The sequence below is a fragment of the Dermacentor silvarum genome, chromosome 7 (genome assembly GCF_013339745.2).
Source record: "Dermacentor silvarum isolate Dsil-2018 chromosome 7, BIME_Dsil_1.4, whole genome shotgun sequence".
NCBI lineage: Eukaryota > Metazoa > Arthropoda > Arachnida > Ixodida > Ixodidae > Dermacentor > Dermacentor silvarum.
Window position 1 is genome coordinate 151,694,213 of NC_051160.1, and position 18,644 is coordinate 151,712,856.

Here is an 18,644-nt window from a genome sequence, read left to right on the forward strand (position 1 = left end):
GAATTCCAAATTGCTGTTTCTTACATAATGTGAAGCAATCCACGAACATCATTCGCGAAGTGAAGAACACAAACAGCTCTCTGCGCCGAACCGCACAATGCGACAAATGTCAACTTATGGCTGAAGTGACAAATACATAAGCAATTTGCAAACTAATGAAGGGAAAAAAGAACGTAATGAAGGCCTTCTTACCAAGCAGCAGCCAAGCAGACAGACGTTCTGGCAGACGAACCCAGCAAAGACCACACAGACGTTATCGCACATCTTTTGTAGCGTCGCCTCACCTGATCACACCATGGCCGTATTTTGTAGCGATGCGTTATTCTTTATTCTATATACTAGTCTTATCATCCACCGCTCACGGCCGGCTGATCCCGTTGATAACGTCTACGTCTACAGTCACATAGACAAGTAGGCGTATAGTGCACTATAGAATAGTTACTACAGTAGATAACAAGTACGCGCGTTCCCTTGGAGACAGGGAGTGTTGTATTGCCCTCTAGCGGGCGGCAGGAAGCTGCGTAGCTCGGCCGCTTTTAGGCTGGAGTGGCCACTCTTGTAATCCGTATGTTACTCTATGGTATAGACCTTTTCACAAACCGACGTTTGAGCAGCGCCATTGGCCGACACGAGCGACGTCTAGCGTCGCCGCCATTTTGGACTGTGCGCCTTGCGAGAGCAGGCCGGCCGCACTTCGGTTGTGTGATCTTCGCCGCGCATTATTTCGATTGTTTTCTTACGCTTCGCTTGTCTTGTGACGCTTGACTTGTTACATGTTTCACGTGCTCGCGTGAGCGCTGCAGTGTAGTGTGCCATGGCAACAGCAAGCCCAGCCAGTGGATGTGGTGTTTCTTCGTCGGTAGCGGCGGCAGCCGCGTCTGCTTCGTCGAGACCTGGCGTGCTAATCAGCGGTATATTTCAGTTGGTATTGCTGGGCACATGTGACCGTATCGTCGATTGAATCTGATCCACCATTACGTTTCGCGATTGAGGGTTGCCTCATTTAGCGAAAGCAGGCGCGTACGTAGCTGTCGGGCAATGCTTATAGAACCAGGCGCCGGCGGCCCGACCGACGCGTGTCAGTGGTTGGTAGATATGCGGTGGTTACTCCATACGCTTGCGACGCAACTGAACAGCTCAATCATGCAAAATTTATTGGATCTGGTGTGGTGCAGGGCACTTATAACCAAATGTCAAAGCATAAAGCGTGGCAATCGAGCAGCGCGGTACCTGCAGCGAACCGACGCGCGGCAGTGATCACAGATGCCAGCGCGACTGATACAGCCCAGGTGCTAGATTTTTATTTTTAGTATTTATTTATTTATACATACTATCAATCCCAATAGGGATTATAACAGGACTTCTTATAAAGATATATTTGTTTAGCTATTTTTTACGTTTGTTTACCTGGAATGGCTTTTCTTTCGAATGTCTAAATTAGGAACAAGCTTCGCTCAAGGTGAACCTTATCGTAGATCGTGCGCGAAGTTTGTATTGAAGATATCGCGTACGGCAAGAATTGTTCGTGTGCGCTATCTCTGAAGCGAAATAAGACAATAATATTGCAGCGTCAGGGCCATCTCTGCTCTTTCTCTTGTTTCCCTTACACCGTCTCACTGTGCTATGTTCATAATAAAGTAATGTCGAGTCTTAACAATTGTCGAATAAATGCATATGCATATGACTGTAAACCACTACTGACCGTGAGTGAAAAGCGCTTAGTGGTCAGTGAAGCCGTCTCTGCACGCACGTAAGTATTTCACTTGATCGACTGTGCGAATTTATTTTTTTCGTTACTGTTATTCTTGCAAGCATGATGCTATTGTCCGCGTACCCATGCGAATACCGTTTTTTTTTACGTTCTTACTTGCGCGGGCACATTTAGCGCGTTTCTACGCCACGAATAGTTCGCGCATTACGGTTCCCGAATTCTAACACTGGCGCTAGGCCGCACTGATGAGGTTGATACGTTCGTTTTTGCGTTCTCTTTGCTGCCCAAGCACATAGACAACGCTCAAAGATGGGTGAGCTCGATGCAGCACCACACTGTTGAAGTTAACTACCTTTATGGGCAGGGCGGCGTAGGGTGCGTGTGAACGCAGAGACAATGTTTTGGTGGACACAGGGTCTGCATACGTCTTCTATAGGACACGATTTTTCCAGATCGTTGCGAAGTGTATTTACCGACTAGTTCTCTCGCAGAGTGCTCTAATTTGTCTTATACCGGTGTCACACGGACACTTTTGAAAGCGATCGAGACCGATCTGGATCGGAATGTTCGACCGCGATTGGCTCCCTTCCGCACATTGAGCAAAGAAGCCAATCGCGACCAAGAAATTCGACCCATATCGGGCTCGATCACGATCAAAAGTGCGCCGTGTGACCCCCGTATTAGGCACTGGAATGAAGTCGTGTTTGAAAGAATAACAAATGTAGTCTCTGCCATTACATACGAGAAAAGATTGCATCGAAGAGCTGACAATTCTCGCAACCTGTAGATAAATGTGCCGAAAAGAGTTTACCAAATTGCGTTATTTTACAGATGCGTGCATTGGTTCACATTATACTGAAATGCCGAGTCCTCGGGAGATGCAGGAAACCGGCGAAGCGTGAGCATACCACATCGCGGCATTGGTCTCGCGGAGTGCTGTGTTGTGGACACACTTAGTCACCAAAATCGTTATTTTCCGCTGGTTGTTTGTGCACCCATAAACTGCACAGTGCTGGCCTGTAGCCTTTTGATGAGTATATATGCCATTATTTAGGAGCGTAAGTCATTCGTGACAAAAATAAACGGAAACATCGAAGGAAAGCTACCACTCCGGAATGCAAGCGCAAGGCAAGCTCACAGTCCAGACCGAACAGGCAACACTGACACATCCTCTCCACGCCAGACCGTCGGAAGCGCCCTCGTGAAAACGTCTATAGGCATCGGCAGTAGACATGGCCGGCTTCCCCGCAGTGATAGCAGAGCGGGCGGTGGTCGGGGGCGCGCCAAATGTCCGTCTTCCTCTGGTAGCTGCGCTGGGCGACGGGCGGCCGTGCTGGCGGCGGCGGCGGTGGACGACAGAACTGCGGCGTTACGGGGGCCTGGCGCGAGCGCGGAGGGGGGCCTTGACGACGGGCGACGGCGGCGTAGGTCATCGCTTGCGGCGGTGGTTGAGGCGATGCCGGAACTTCTGGAACTTCCAATGACCGCTCAATCTCTTCTTTAACTATGTCAGCGATCGAAGTCATCTGAGGCTGCGACCTTGGGAATAAGTTCTGCAGCTCTTCCCGTACAACCGCTCTAATCGTCTCACGCAGGTCGTCGGCGCTTAGCGCTTGAGCTTCGGCGTAGTTTGTCAGTGCACGGCGGTTGTATGGCCTGGATCGCATTTCAAGCGTCTTCTCGGTCGTTATGGCCTCCGAAAGAAATTCTGCCACAGTCTTGGGTGGGTTGCGCATCAATCCGGTGAATAGATGCTCTTTGACGCCCCGCATCAAGAACCGAACTTTCTTTTCCTCAGACATATCGGGGTCGGCGTGGCGGAAGAGGCGAGTCATCTCCTCCGCGAAGATCGCGATGTTCTCGTTCGGCAATTGCACTCTGGTTTCTAATAAAACTTCGGCCCTTTCCTTTCGCACGACATTCGTGAAGGTCCTCACAAAGTTCTCACGAAATAGGTCCCACGTCACCAGGGTGGTCTCTCTGTTCTCAAACCAGGTCCGAGTAGAGTAATCCAACGAAAAATAGACATGGCGCAGCTTGTCGTCATCGCTCCATTTGTTGAACGTCGCGGTCCGCTCGTATGTCTCCAGCCAGGTTTCAGGGTCTTCAGCCGATGATCCACGGAAGGTCGGTGGCTCCCGAGGTAGTTGGAGCAGGATGGGGGACGCTGGGGCTGCCATTGGGGTCGTTGAATTGGCCTTGATTGCTGTGGTCTTCTCGGGAAGAAGTCTGTACTCCGGGAGAAGTACTTGCTGCCTACGGCTTGCTCGATGGTTCTTGGCGACGTTGGCGTTGTCCTGCGGTTTCGGGCTTGGATCGCGGCTTTGCGGGGGCGTTCGCTGCATAAACGCACTAGCACCTCCACCAGATGTCACGTAGTATAGTGACGGTGAAGCAAACAGTCGTAAAACTGTGTATGACGAAACTGCTTGTTTATTGGGCGAACCTGTGCCCACAAAAGCAAGCTACACTCAAAGCACAACGATAGCGGCGAACACAGTCGGCTATCGTCGAACATCTGATCAGCAGCGAAACGCGACGCCTTTTATAGATGAGTCATTGAATGTTCCAGATGATTCCCTGGTGCCCGCGTGTCTTCCAAAAATTCTAGACAATTCGCGTCGGTCATACAATCAGATAGCATAAGCGTCGGTGGAAACAGGCAACGGAAAGAAGCATCGATAACGTTCTAGAAACTTCCGATACCGGTGCGTCCTGCGCCGAGCGATAACGTTTAACATTTGTTAGTGGGTAGAAAGCGGCCACCGGTGAAAGATAAACGTGTATACGTGTCAATATTTTCGTGCCTTTCCCGAACCTGAGCTTTGAGAGGGTTCTTTGTCTTATGTACCGTTATGCATAATGAATCCCACTAGTTTAATCTCGCTGTCTATATATATTTGGGGTGCACGGTCAACCCCCGCACATGTGCGCTCGGTGTAATGGCACGATCCCGCTCACCTCCTGCAACGCTGAAAAAAGAGGTGCCACAACATCGGCGGGAGTTGGGTGCGACATGATGGCCACTTCGATGCCATCGAGCGCCCCCTGGCGGATGAGAAGCTCCTTGCCACAGGCGTGCTCCTCGGCTGGCGTGCCAAGAACCACGAGCTGTCGAGGGCAAGACAAAAGACGTGCTTACAACGCAGACACAGAAGACTCGACACAAGAAACGTTGTGCTGTAGCCGGCGTTACGTGCTCAGATTTGGAATAATTTGGCATAGCAGTTAAAAAAGAATAAAAGAGCGAGATGGAATGAACAAATTTCATTGTCCTGGCGAGGAGCGACATATGTCCAACCTGAAAGCTAGCATGAGAAAATAATTTACTTCAGCAGCCCATTAGCAGGAACGAAGTTGACTATATCGTTACAAGGAGCCGGACATAGTGAACGAGTAAACTTATCGTGAAAGCGAGGATCACGAGGAAGCAATTGTCAGGAGTGTAAGAGTGAGCTAGGGTGTAGTTGGGAAGCACACCTGAGGAATCAAAGCGAACTTACCAAATATCCCTGAAATTCAAGTAACATTCTCATTTGTGATGCCATTGCTGACCGACGAAGTTAAATCTCACCGGTGAGAAAAAAGCCCCCCAAAATTTAAAGTAAATGGGGGTCAGCCCCGCAAATTATGAAATAAGGTAATATACGTCAATATAGTGCGTCAATACAGTGCGGTCTCGTATCCGGCAGCATTGATGCCTTCAGGTAGCATGTGGGGGTTTATTGGTCAGTTGCCTTCACCCAAAGAGCTCACGCACACGTGACGCGTGCGGCAGAAATGATGTTCAACATCTGCCACCAAGGCTTGTGATTGGTGGCGCTGGCCAACACTTCCAGGTTTAGCTCTAGTAGATAAATCTAAGTACCCCAGAAAGTAGATGGGAAAACTGCGCCGCGGTATCTGATTTGTTAAGAGCATTGCACGCGTAATGCGAAGACGTGGATTCGCGCCCGGCTACCTGCGGCAAGTTGTTTTTTCTTCCATTTTCATTTCAATTACTTTATCATTTCTTTAATTGAAATTTTAAGCACAAGTAAATTCCCCTGTGCTGTTCTTTGTCTCTGTTTTTTGACTTCTTATGAAAAATGTCACAGTTTCGCCCTAAGGGCGAAGCAATGAATGCGATAGCAACACAGCAATGTCATACGAAGTAAGGTGAGCGGCTTTGGTAGCAACAACACGCAGAACTGTTGTCGACGCCATCAGCGTTTTGCCCGCGTTCGCTCAAAATGCGTGCGGCGTTGGTGACTGTTGCCGGAGCCTCTGATATAAATAGGCACTGCGTGCCGCAGCTAAACGTCGCCTCCCTTCCCTCCCCCTCCCCCACGGCCTCTCGCTCGTTGGAAGAAGGCGCGTTTGCTCTACATACATGGTGATTGTGAAGGAGAACAGAGACGCCTACTTCTGCAGCCCTTAAGCGAGCACGGCGCAGAACGCGCGTTTGTTCTCCGCCGTGCGTTCACTCCCCGTGAAAGACGCGCCCCTCGCGCCCTTTCACTCGCACATACAGCGTTCGGCGCGCGGCGACGATTTCTTCTCCAAATGACGTCATACGGAACCTCACGGCGACGGCGACGGCGACGGCGACAGCGACAGCGACGGCGACGGCGACGCCGACGGCAGAAATCTGCTTTTGAGTGTCCATATAATTGCTATCGCAATAATATGACTGTGTGAGGCGTTTTATTTCTAAAAGGGCCAAGGCCACAATTAACGGACGTGCGAAAGACGCACTTGTTTGCTACTGGCAATATGGTCGAGCTTTGTCAACAATTTTTATTGCGATAGCAATTATATGGACACTCAAAAGCAGATTTCTGCCGTCGGCGTCGCCGTCGCCGTCGGCGTCGCCGTCGCCGTCGCCGTCGCCGTCGCCGTCGCCGTGAGGTTCCGTATGACGTCATTTGGAGATGAAATCGTCGCCGCGCGCCGCCGAACGCTGTATGTGCGAGTGAAAGGGCGTGAGGGACGCGCGCTTTCACAGGGAGTGAACGCACGGCGGAGAACAAACGCGCGTTCTGCGCCGTGCTCGCTTAAGGGCTGCAGAAGTAGGCGTCTCTTTTCTCCTTTACAATGACCATATATGTAGAGCAAACGCGCCTTCTTCAGACGCGCGAGAGTCCGTGGGGGAGGGGGAGGGAAGGGAGCCGACGTCTTGCTGCGGCACCAAGTGCCTATTTATATCAGAGGCTCCAGCAACAGTCACCAACGCCACACGCATTTTGAGCTAACGCGGGCAAAACGCCGATGGCGTCGACAACAGTTCTGCGTGTTGTTGCTACCAAAGCCGCTCACCTTACTTCGTATGACATTGCTCTGTTGCTATCGCATTCATTGCTTCGCCCTTAGGGCGAAACTGTGACATTTTTTTTGTCAGTGCGCTCATGTCACCAAAATACATCAAAGCTATATTGCAGTTAAAATGTATATAGCCCTACTATCGCCGTAATTAACGAGTTTAGTTTGGATTTGGCCCTTATAGATATGTAACACAGTCATTGGCTAAATTTGATTGAACCATTCTATTTGCACTAGCATCGGCTACCCCCCCCCCCCCCAAAAAAAAAAAAGACTAAATATCAGCGCATGAGCAATATCGCAATATTTTGCAACAAACTTAACATCCCAAATCCGTCTTCTTCGGTTACATCCTTCATTTGGGATCACTTCTTATTTTAGAAATAGGCCGGTCCCTGATCTCTTCATTTCCGTCGTAGTCCATTGGAAATGTACAATCTTTGGCGAAAACACGGTAACAAGGCAACTAGCGCACGTGAAACAGAATGTATGCGGTCATTTTGGTTGTTTTGGTCAGGAGGCGTTCACGCAGTACTGGTTGAATGGCTCTGGCTCACTTTGGTTCAAGCAGGTGCGGCACTTGGCTCATTTTTGATTCGGAACTCTTTTATTGCGATAGCTATTATATGGACACTCAAAAGCAGATTTCTGCCGTCGGCGTCGCCGTCGCCGTAGCCGTCGCCGTCGCCGTGAGGTTCCGTATGACGTCAATGGAGATGAAATCGTCGCCGATGATAAGTGGTTCTTGAGGGAAAGGGAAAGGTTGGCGCTATCTTCTGCAGCCCTTGAGGGAGCACGGCTCAGCGCCAGCGTCGCCGCGCGCCGAACGCTGTATGTGCGAGTGAAAGGGCGCGAGGGGTGCGCGCTTTCACGGGGAGTGAACGCACGGCGGAGAACAAACGCGCGTTCTGCGCCGTGCTCGCTTAAGGGCTGCAGAAGTAGGCGTCTCTTTCCTCCTTTACAATCACCATATATGTAGAGCAAACGCACCTTCTTCCGACGCGCGAGAGGCCGTGGGGGAAGGGGGGAGGGGGAGGGAAGGGAGGCGACGTTTAGCTGCGGCACCAAGTGCCTATTTATATCAGACGCTCCGGCAAGAGTCACCAACGCCGCACGCATTTTGAGCGAACGCGGGCGAAACGCCGACGGCGTCGACAACAGTTCTGCGTGTTGCCGGTGCTGCTGCATGTCCAAGTTTATACAGCTGATAAAGCTAATATCATAACTCCATATAGCTCTCTACAAATTTGCTATCGCAATTGATGCTTCGCCTTTCAGGTGAAACTGCGACAACATTTTAGAGTCCACGTTGCAACCAGGAATTGACCTGTGTGGATTACAATGAACAATAAAATAAAAGACACCTAGGTGTACTTTACGTCTCCGTCAAACTTAGCCCAGTTTCGGTTTCTGGATGTGGCTCTTTTAGAAAAAAAAACTCCTCATGTATATATATATATATATATATATATATATATACCTGTTCTGCTACGCTCTCTCGTCCCCTTTATACCGCTACTTTGGGACCTGTTTTCCGCACTTCACACACATACACTTTTGTCTTTTACACTCCCAATGTTGCAGAATTAAAATGAACAGAAGGCTGTCAGAAATGCACCATCACTTTAAGCATGCATTGTTCATTCTGGTAGCCTTTGTTTTGGCAGTACTACGACTGCTACAGCTTTCCGCGTTAGCGAGGAAGGTACTGTTCCTATGGGCTGTATAGTTGGATGCGTAGAGCTGCACCTTGCCGCGCATGTCCTTGGATGACTTCATCGCCTCCTGCACAGCGAGAGCGGCGCCCACCGATGCTTCGGCAATCAGGTTGTGCCCGCAGCCGTGACCGATGTCTGGGAGGGCGTCGAATTCACAGAGCAACGCCACGCACCGCCCTGCGCAGTGTTTGAGCCGCGAGAAACATGTAAATATCAAGACGAGTTGAGCACGAACTTCATCAGTTCACTGTTTAGTGGTCACGTTTTAAGCCACACATGCGTATATAAATTTGCGTTCGATAGAGGCATGGTATTGACCAAAACGGAAGCGCCCTTCGCTAATAGTGTGTTCACGATCACATTTCGCTGGAACACGTTCGTACAGGCACTATTAGCGGAATAAATTTTTTAAAGCGTCAGCTGTTATGGGCTCATTTGAATAGCCGTTTCATTTCGCGATGGTGTCCGCCGCCGCTGCCGCCGCCACTGGTGACCGTAACCGCTATCGCCGTAAATGCAGAAAAAAGTACCCGGTCCCCGCCGGCTCAAACCCAGGCCCGCTGCGCGGGAGTCCGATACTTTACCACTGAGTCGCAAAAGCGCTTGTTATCAAGCAGCGGAAAAACGCCCTATAAACGCTCCGTAGGCAGGCGCGCAGGCGCCGACGACGAGATGCGGTTCAGACGAGGCGCGCAGTCAAGGCGATCCCGAGCCTCCACCAGTATACTCTCGCCATCTAGTTAAGGTGCCGGCAAACGCAGCGTGCCCCACCTGTAAGTTGCATATCGAGTGTGCTTTTAGAATACGGTTTAGTGGGACGAGTGGCAGTGAGGCGCCCGGCGTGGAAAAATACTGTGGCGGCGCTGCGACCGAAGTGGATTGGGCCGCATCAAAATGGCGTCGTCCGAAACTGCTGGCGATATGGCTCGGCAGGGACATTCGTACTACTTCGCGCGCTGCTATTTTCGTTCAGATGGTGGTGTTCATAATTGCATATGACATGTATTTATGCCTTAAGAATAAATTCCTCTCTTTCTCTTCTTTATTTTATTTTATTTTTTAATGCCGCAAGGTGATTGCGCGTGCATTGCAGCCGCCGTGTCGGCTTTCATTCTATTATGTTATTGTACGGTTTCCTTTGGAGAAAAAATATTTTTCTCGTTCTTCAAGGAGCATGTATTTCTCGTGTGTATTGTTGCGCATATAGTTTTCCATCAGTAAGTCTTGCGAAACGCAGACGAACCTTCCGCAGACGATATGTAACCTGCCTGCTTGCCACTTCAAACAAGTAAAGCATATCTGTCCCATCCGGCGCCTTTTACTCAGATTTACGGGAAGCATTGTGCTTAACTCAGCTCAACTGCTCAACTCAGCAGCTTGTATTTTGTAAACGGCTGGTTTCAGTTATCCGCTGCACTATCATAACGACCATAATGAAACAATTAAAGGAAGGGCAGGTCTCACATACACGTAGAGATATGGGCAGATATGTTGCGTTCGTTGAAGAAGATAAGTGTGGTACCACAAGGGGCACCCAGTTTTAATGGGTTGAAAACGTGTTGAGACTGTCAAAAAAGTTTTCCTTGTCTGAATCAGGTTAGCAGATTTACAGGCAGCCCCAAAACGGGGCGTTTATATTGAATGACAGCTAGGAACTTGGGAAGCAGGACTTATTAACACCCGTGCATAAATTATATCAGGAACTGCCCTCTGAGCAACAGCCACGATTCTCCGGCAGCACAATCATTCAGAATAACAGTCCTCACTTGCATCGGTCAGTTTGAGGCTTGAATAGTGCTGTTATGCATTACATTTGAACGGCAACGACTATTTGCGTCGTGCAGTATATCGATAACACTAGCATATACAGGGTGCATGTCCCCGCTATCACGCAGCACGATTAAAAAAAAGATGAACGGAGTTACGCGGAGCAAACCTAGTGCGTATTGTTTCCAGTACAGTGGAGTAGCCACCAGTAATTTTTTCGTTACTCAGATTTAATTAGATAATAGTAATTAATTATCTAACTCGTGAAGAACTGTCTTAATTATAAAAGTGTCAATGAGAACATTGTAGAGCAACATGCAAAACTCCCGGTGCAGCTTTATGTTGCTCAATACGTGCTACACAAATGTGTTTTTCCGAGTGTGAAAGGAGCCCGCGAATACACGCAGATTTGCCATGCGATGGCCGCTCGACGCACTTTGCGTGTATTCGCGGGCTTTTTTCACACTTGGAAAAACACATTTATGTAGCACGTATTGAACAACAGAAAGCTGTATCGGGAGTTTTTATTGTTGCTCTATATCTTCTCATTGACCCTTTGATAATTAGTACTGTACTTCTCGAGTTAGATAATTAATTACAATTACCTAATTAAATCTCAGTGACGAAAAAATTACTGGCGATTTCTCCACTGCACTGGAAATGATACGCACTAGGTTTACTTCGCGTAACGCCGTTCCTCTATTTTTAAATCGTGCTGCGTGATAGCTAGGACACCCTGTATATATGCAAGTGTTGTATAAAAGATTTTTTCCTGCTATGAATATTATTTCTGCGAATGATAGCTTTAAGTGCAGTATTCACTAATAAGTGTGTTTGTTACTCCAAACACTGCTCTTATTCTGGTCGGGAGTTCTCACTTTTTCAATTAATGCATTTAGAATATTTGTTATTTTTTCCCTTTCATATATATCGTGAATATATATATATATATATATATATATATATGTCGCTCTACCCTTTGATTTAATTACCTAGCAATACATTGGCCATTCTTCGCGCCACGCAGTTAATAAACCTGGTTTATTTCACTCTAATTTTGTTTTCTTCGATCATTGTGCCTGATAAATATCCACCAACAAGTGCGCGTAAAATGACACGATATCAATAATAAAATTTTCTTACGTAGCTTCATGTTGCAGAGATGCCAGTTACTTTTACAAGACAGTAGCAAAAACAACAGTTCACCTGTATAAAACTACATTTTGTACCGGCCGTCAAGTCATGGGCGCACCAAAGCAACTAAAACATTAAAAATATGTATTGCACAGACGTTGTGCGAGAAAAACTGGGCGTACGCCAGCGTCCGCGTAGCGAACGCGCACTCGCTAGCAGACGAAGCGCTTGACAATGACAGCAACATTGAAGACGTCGCGTAGTAAAATCCATGCCTCAAATATATATGTTTGGCAAAATTGTGTAAACTTCAATTTGCAGTTGAATTAAAGCACTATTTTAAGAGCGCACTATGCGCAATCGGCCTCGCCGTCCGCAGGGAAAGTACGTTGAATATGCCGCGGAGCGTGTCTCCGCCCCAAGGAGGTTGGGGCGGAGCAAGGAAGTTTATACAGCTGATAAAACTACTATCCTTACTCCCTATATCTCTCTACTAATTTGCTATCGCGATTGATGTTTCGCCTTTCGCGTGAAACTGTGACATTTTTTTTCCACCAGCGGCGGCTCAGCGGGAGAGCGCCGTTCGGCCCCCTCGACCATTGTCTAGTACACTCAAGTTGCATATAGCAGTTGCATGCTGCACGTAACTGGACCTGGTGAACTCAAGCAGGCTAGGTGACTATTTGTCACCAGCCCGTTTTGAAGATTACAAGAAACAATCATCATCATCATCATCAAACCCAACAACGTACCGTGCCATGGGTCGAGGGATGTGAGAGATTTTCGCCACGTATTCTGGATACCTCTTCGGTACACGTTATGGCGTCTCCTCGCAAGGTACGAACCGCTGCTGAACAAGCGAATCGGCTACAACCAGGCATCATCGGGCTCAGCAAACGGCTGTGCTGACTGCTGAGAGCATTACAAGCCGCAGCTCGCCGTCGACGCCGCGCGGACAGTTCAGATCGTTCTCGTCAAAACGACGTGAAGAGACTTTGCCGCGAAGACCCTGTTGTGCGTGGTGCCGAATTTAGAGCTACTCTTGAGCCGCTCCACCAACTTACGCTGTCACTGTGCTGCGTATGCCGCGCAGGCCTGTGACTTTTTAACGCGATAGCATTAAGGGCCCCGTGTCGCAGAAAATGCGGCGTCGGCGTGCATGTCGGCGTCCGTGGGGGCGAAAATCATCCGCAACCACCCCGACCGCGCAGGCCCTCCGCGTTGCGCAAGGTGTTAGTGCAGCAGAAAATCATTCCGAACCACCCTGAACGCGCAGGCCCTTCGTCGTGGTGCAAGGTGTTAGTGAACAAAAATTGAATTCTCACAGTGAAATCCGTCAGAAAAATGGTAAAGTAGAATTTAAGCACAACCTTCAGACATGGTGGCGTGGAATTGTTATTTTAATGTACGGGAAAGCATAATTCTGTTATGAGGGAACTTAAACACAAACCTCTTTTGCCAGCATTTTTACCATAAGAACACCGGCTCACTCGCGGAGCTTACTTGCGAAAATGTTATCTAGATGGTGCTGGCATCCTCGGCAAGTCAAATTGGGACTTGGCCTGAGAAATGCGTTTTGGACAAGCGTGCGCGTCGGGGCAATAGCAAACAATTCATAAAATAATGAAAAAAAAGTCCTACGGCCTTCACATTTTAATATAAGACAACTTATATTGCCCCTGGAAAAACGTGTTCCCAGCAATGCATTTCGGTTTAAAAGTGAAGCCGACATTAAGGGGATCGTTGTAAGCTTGGTCTTTGTAAGCTGGCTACATTATGTGTTGCAGTGAATGAAGCCTACTTGCCGAATGCGGACGATGCGATGCGCATGGGTCCCGACAACGCTATCGCGTTCTGCTCTTAAAGGCGAAGCTTAGGCGTCCTCCAATTTTTTTTGTGTGTGGGTGATAGCTACTGATGTTTTAGAAACAAGCGACGAGAGGCGCTACTCAGCTTTCAGGAATTCGGTCAAGAAATTTGGTGACGCATTAAGGCCAGGAACACTCACCGCGATGGCTCAATGGCTAATGCTCTCTGCTGTTGAGCGAAAGGTCGTAAGTTCGACACCCTTCGCGGTGGCCGGGTACTGGCGTGGACGAAATGCAAAACGCTCGTGTGCTTAGAGTCAGATGCACGTTAAAGAACATCGGCTGACCAAAACTAATCCGAAGCCCTTCATCAGAGAGTTGATACCGACCAAATCTGTAGTTTCGGGGCTTTCAAACTTGCACTTCATTATCATTTTCATAACAGTTCAGGTAGAACGTGCGGCTGATTTTTTCGCGATTCTGTGCTTTCATATCTATAAACGACATTTCAGGGTGTCGCTGGAGCTCGCTTCTAACCTATGAAAATGATTCGGTTGATTCGTGAGGCTTAACACCCGAAAACAACGCTTACAATATACGCATAGTGGAACACATTGAATTAGTTCGGGCTCCTTTGGGCTGCAGCTAAATCTAAGTACCACGAGCGCTTTTGCATTCTGCCCCCACCAGAACGCGGCTGCCGCTAGTCAGAAATTCATCTCGCCACTTGGTGCTCAGCCACAGAAATTATTTGTAGCCTTCAAGAGTGAACCACTCCGTATATATGCAGCCCACCAAGAAACTCTTCAGCTCACCATCGGATCCCGCTGGAGCGTCAAATTCTGCCCTGAAGGCTGTCTTCAAGCAGTACTCTCGCTGCACGACAAAGCCTTTCCCTTCCAGGAATTCGCAGAGTTTGTCGTGAGCTTTGACTTCCGTCAAAGCCAACTCGGGGTTCTCGAACAGGAAACGACTCAGCTCCCAGAGCTCTTTGGCGTGGTCGTCCACCACCCTATTCACCAGAGGTGCGAAATCTGTGGTCGTCATGACTAAACGGACGTTCTTGAGCGGGCGAGCTGTGCTGACAGAGAGACCGCCTCGGGTATACGTTTCTGATCCGCCGCCTAATAACCCTTAGGGTTGTCTGCTTGTAGGGTGCACGAGTTGTCTGCTGTAAACATAGGCAGTGCTTCTTTCTTGTCTGTTTTTATGACTCTTTTGTCGGGTAGCATTGGTTACGAGTAATAAAAAAATGTCACTGCGAGTAACTGTTCAGAATTTATAGTCTAATAAAGACGGCTTCCGGCCCCAAGCGCTTGATATGCTTAAGCGGAAACTAGGAACAAAAAAGAAAAAATGAAAACGACAGAGAAACACTCATAAATTTGTATTTTTGTTTTGATTTGTCGGTGCAGCCTGGCGCCATTGCACAGCTATTCTCGCATCATGAAGCCTGATCGCTAACGATCCGCCAGCGGGGAAGGTTTTATGATAAAGGGTTGAGCACCGGATGAGAGGGATATTTTATTACAAAGGAACGCAGGAAAATGAGACAGCGGTATTGCGGTGCTATTGCCGCACCTTGAGCACTGTAGTCACGCAGAGACGCCCACTTAGGAAGGCAGCAAGTACTGATTCATAGAGTTTAACGTCCTCAAGTAACGCACGAGCCATGAAGGACGTCGCAAGGGGGGGGGGGGGGGTGGTGGTGGTGAAAACTTTTATTGAACAAAGAGAGAGGGTGAAGCCGGGAGCCTCCATGAAACTAGGTGTCATCCTTAGTCCGGGACGTCATTGGTCGAAGCCGCCACTCGAGCCGTTGGACCCGAGCTCGTTGTTTTCTCTAGTCCGGAGCTGTTGAGCATCGGTCTCGCCTCTCCAGTCCTCTCGAGTTGGGTGGGGAATAGGGGATAGATTTGGGATTCTGTTGGCAGGCCCCGACCATGTGATACAGATCTGCCAAATTACCACAGTGCTGGCATTGCCCATTGATTTGGGATCGAAATGCTTTACTATAGCTGGGCAGAGCACGTATTAGTTTGGAGGCGCCGTAGGACGCGTTCTTCATGTTTGGATAGGCCTTTTGCCGGAGGGGGGTACACCCGGCGCGCTTGCTCGCAGAGTAATGTCGAATTGCACTGAACCGTAGTAGGGGAGTAGGAACATTCAGGCTGTTTAGGGCAACAGGGAGGTTCCCGGGGAATAACGTGCGCGGGCTGCTGCGTCTGCAGCTTCATTACCTCGAAGGCCCTGATGGCCTGGAGTCCAGATTATTCGTTTTGGTGCGGGATCCCGATCCTGATGCAGAGTCTCAGAATTTTGTTGGCTAGTGGAGAGATTTCCCCTGCCAAGTAGTTTTCACAAGCCCTTCGAGAGTCTGTGAGTATGCATTTGGATTGAGGGTGTGCAGCCGCCAAGGCGACAGCGACTTCCTCTGCTTGTTTATATTCGCGGCTCTAAATGAGAGTCCGTCCACCTGAGTTCCCTGATGTACAACCGCCGCCGTGTAATATCCCCTGGGCGAAGGTCCGGCTACATCCACATAGTAAACCCCAGTAACGGGAGCCAAGCTGTCTTTCTTGCGCTTTGGCACGCGCCTGTCTTCGTCCTTCATGTGTTTCTTTCGTCATATTACGAGGGAGTGGGGGCACCCAGAGTTTGGTGCGCCACAGCTCTGGGATGCGCTCCGTGTGTTCAGGTTCGCAGTTGTGTTGAATGCACAGGCGGTCTAGCAGGCGACGCCCCGGGGCGGTCTGCATAAGCCGTGTGTATTGATTTGTGAGGTGCGCCTCCCTGAGCTCCTGAATAGAGTTAAGGACCCCCAAGGCAGATAGTTTCTGATTGGAAGTGCTGATGGGCAGGTCTAAGGCGCGTTTGGTTACTTTCCTGAGGATTACATCAGCCCTGTTCTCGTCGTGGTTTAGTCATTCTTAAATACGGAGTTGAGGTAAAGATCCTGCTGGTTACAAAGGCGTGGGCGAGCCGAAGCGCCTCCCTACCTCGTAACCCCCCGCGTTTGTTTGAGACTCGGCGGATCATACGTCCTACCTGTTCCCCTACTTTGCTTAACTTGTCCACGTAGTTCCGTTTTTTTGTTCTGTATTTATGAGAAGGCCTAAGATTCGGATCTCAGAGACCACCCGAATGGAACCCCCTGATAGAGTCAAGTCCAGGGTCGTTCTGTCTTTTACGTTTGCTCGGATATGTAGGAGTTCGGATTTAGCTGTAGCGCACTGCAATCCGCATTGAGTCGCGTAGGCGTCCACGATGGAGGCGGCCTGCTGGAGACGGTCTTTCCATTTCGCCTATACTGCCCTGATTGGCCCAAATTGTGACATCATCGGCGTATAGTGCGTGATGTACCCCCTCTACCTGTGCCAAAACCTGCGGGAGATTCATCATAGCTATATTAAATAGTAACGGGGAGATGACCGCCCCTTGCGGGGTCCCTCGCGTACCCATTTTAAAGGGTCCATGTTCCTCATCATCTATGCGGAGAATCGCCAGCCTATCTGAGAGGAAGTCTCTGATATATGCAAAGGTTTTCCTACCGCAATGAGTGTGGCTTAAGTTGGTCAGAATGATCTCATGTTTAACATTATCGAACGCACCTTTAAGGTCGAGAGCAAGAATTGCCCTGTCATTGTGTGTCGAATAGGTGGGTTGGATGATGTCTCGATTTAGTTGAAGGAGGACGTCTTGTGCAGACATATGTGGCCTAAAACCAAACATGGTATCCGCGAAGTATCCCTTACTTTCGAGGTACGGAGAGAGGCGGTCTCTAACCATGGCTTCCATGAGTTTGCCTACGCACGAAGTAAGTGATATGGGCCTGAGGTTGTCTGTACTAATTTGCTTGCCGGGTTTGGGAATGAAGGTGACTAATGCTGTTTTCCAATCGATTGGAAGCGGTTGGCCGTCCCAGATCGCGTTAATGTATTCCAATAGATGCCAATAGGTATCATCCGACAGATTTACTAGAAGTGTTACAGTGATATGATCTCGGCCCGGGGCGGTGCCCCTGCGCATTTGCCCAGCGCCGCTTTCAGATCATGCATGGCAAATGGAGCATCGAGTTGATGGTTTTCCCTGCCCGCGTATTCGTATGCAGTCTTGTCCGGGTCCAGCATGCGGCATAGGTATTATCGCAAAGAGCATCGGCTAGCTGGGAAGTGGTTCCATGAAAGCCTTGCAAGGCCCGGCGGAGCTGTTTTTGTGTTTCTCCTCTGGTTTGCGTGGGGTCAATGAGACTGCGGAAAAGGCGCCATGCGCCCTTCGAGTTCATCTGCCTAGCTACCGCATTGCATCGTTCTGTCCAGTTTGAGTCGTTGAGTTGCGCCGCGTATTCCGCCGCTTGCATGCTCAGCTCAGCTATTCGAAGTTTGAGCTTGCGGTTGAGTTTGTTTTTCCGCCAGCGTTTGGTTAAACTCCTGCGGGCCTCCCAAAGATGGAGGAGGTGATTGTCTACTGCAGGAATGTCTTCCGTGGTCTGTAGGATTGTGACACACTTCGAGTTTGTGGCAGTGAGTTGTTTCGCCCATTCTGTGTACCCACCCGCTCCGAAAACAGAGGGGATTGCATGAGAGCGAAAAGCTGTCCAATTTGTAAGCTTGGCTTGGCTCCACGTTGTGCGGGCCACTTTAGCGGAAATAGTGATTTTGAGGAGACAGTGATCGCTACCGAGTGTATCGTCCAAGTTTTCCCATGTTGCATGAGATATATTTTTAACCAAAGTTAGATCCGGGCATGTATCCCGGTTTACAGAATTTCCAACTCTAGTGGGTTGCATCGGGTCTGTAAGGAGCGATAGACGGAGCGTGGAAATGAGTTCTGCCAATTTGCGACCTTTGGCGATTTCGCGAGTGTAGCCCCAATGGTAGCTGGGGGCATTAAAGTCACCCACGATCACTAGTGGATGCTTATCCGCTTCCCTAACTGCTTTATAAAATATTTCGTTGAAGACGCTTCGCTTGCATTTGGGGGAACTGTAAACATTAAGGACGTATACGCTAGGGTCTCGTCTTTTATTAGGTAGGATGTTGACCATCGTGTATTCATGCCCCTCCGAGAGATCGAGGTCTATCTGACGAGCGGTACACTCCTTATGTACGAGAATACAGGTGGACGTACCCCCCTGAAATGAATTGTATCCAGGCAGTTTCGCCTGCAGTCCGGTTTCTTGTAAGGCTATGACCGCCGGCATTG

At 49.2% G+C, this 18,644-nt stretch overlaps 1 protein-coding gene across 1 annotated transcript; it reads right to left on the reverse strand.

Moving 5' to 3' along the window:
• Positions 1-4,624: 4,624 nt before the first annotated feature.
• Positions 4,625-14,497, reverse strand: LOC119459277 (peptidase M20 domain-containing protein 2). Its single transcript, XM_037721089.2, has 3 exons — positions 14,255-14,497; positions 8,762-8,907; positions 4,625-4,822 (listed from the first exon to the last, which is right to left on the reverse strand). The coding sequence occupies exons 1-3, from the start codon at positions 14,484-14,486 to the stop codon at positions 4,625-4,627; spliced, it is 576 nt and encodes a 191-aa protein (XP_037577017.1). The 5' UTR covers positions 14,487-14,497.
• Between the last annotated feature and the right edge of the window lie 4,147 nt (positions 14,498-18,644).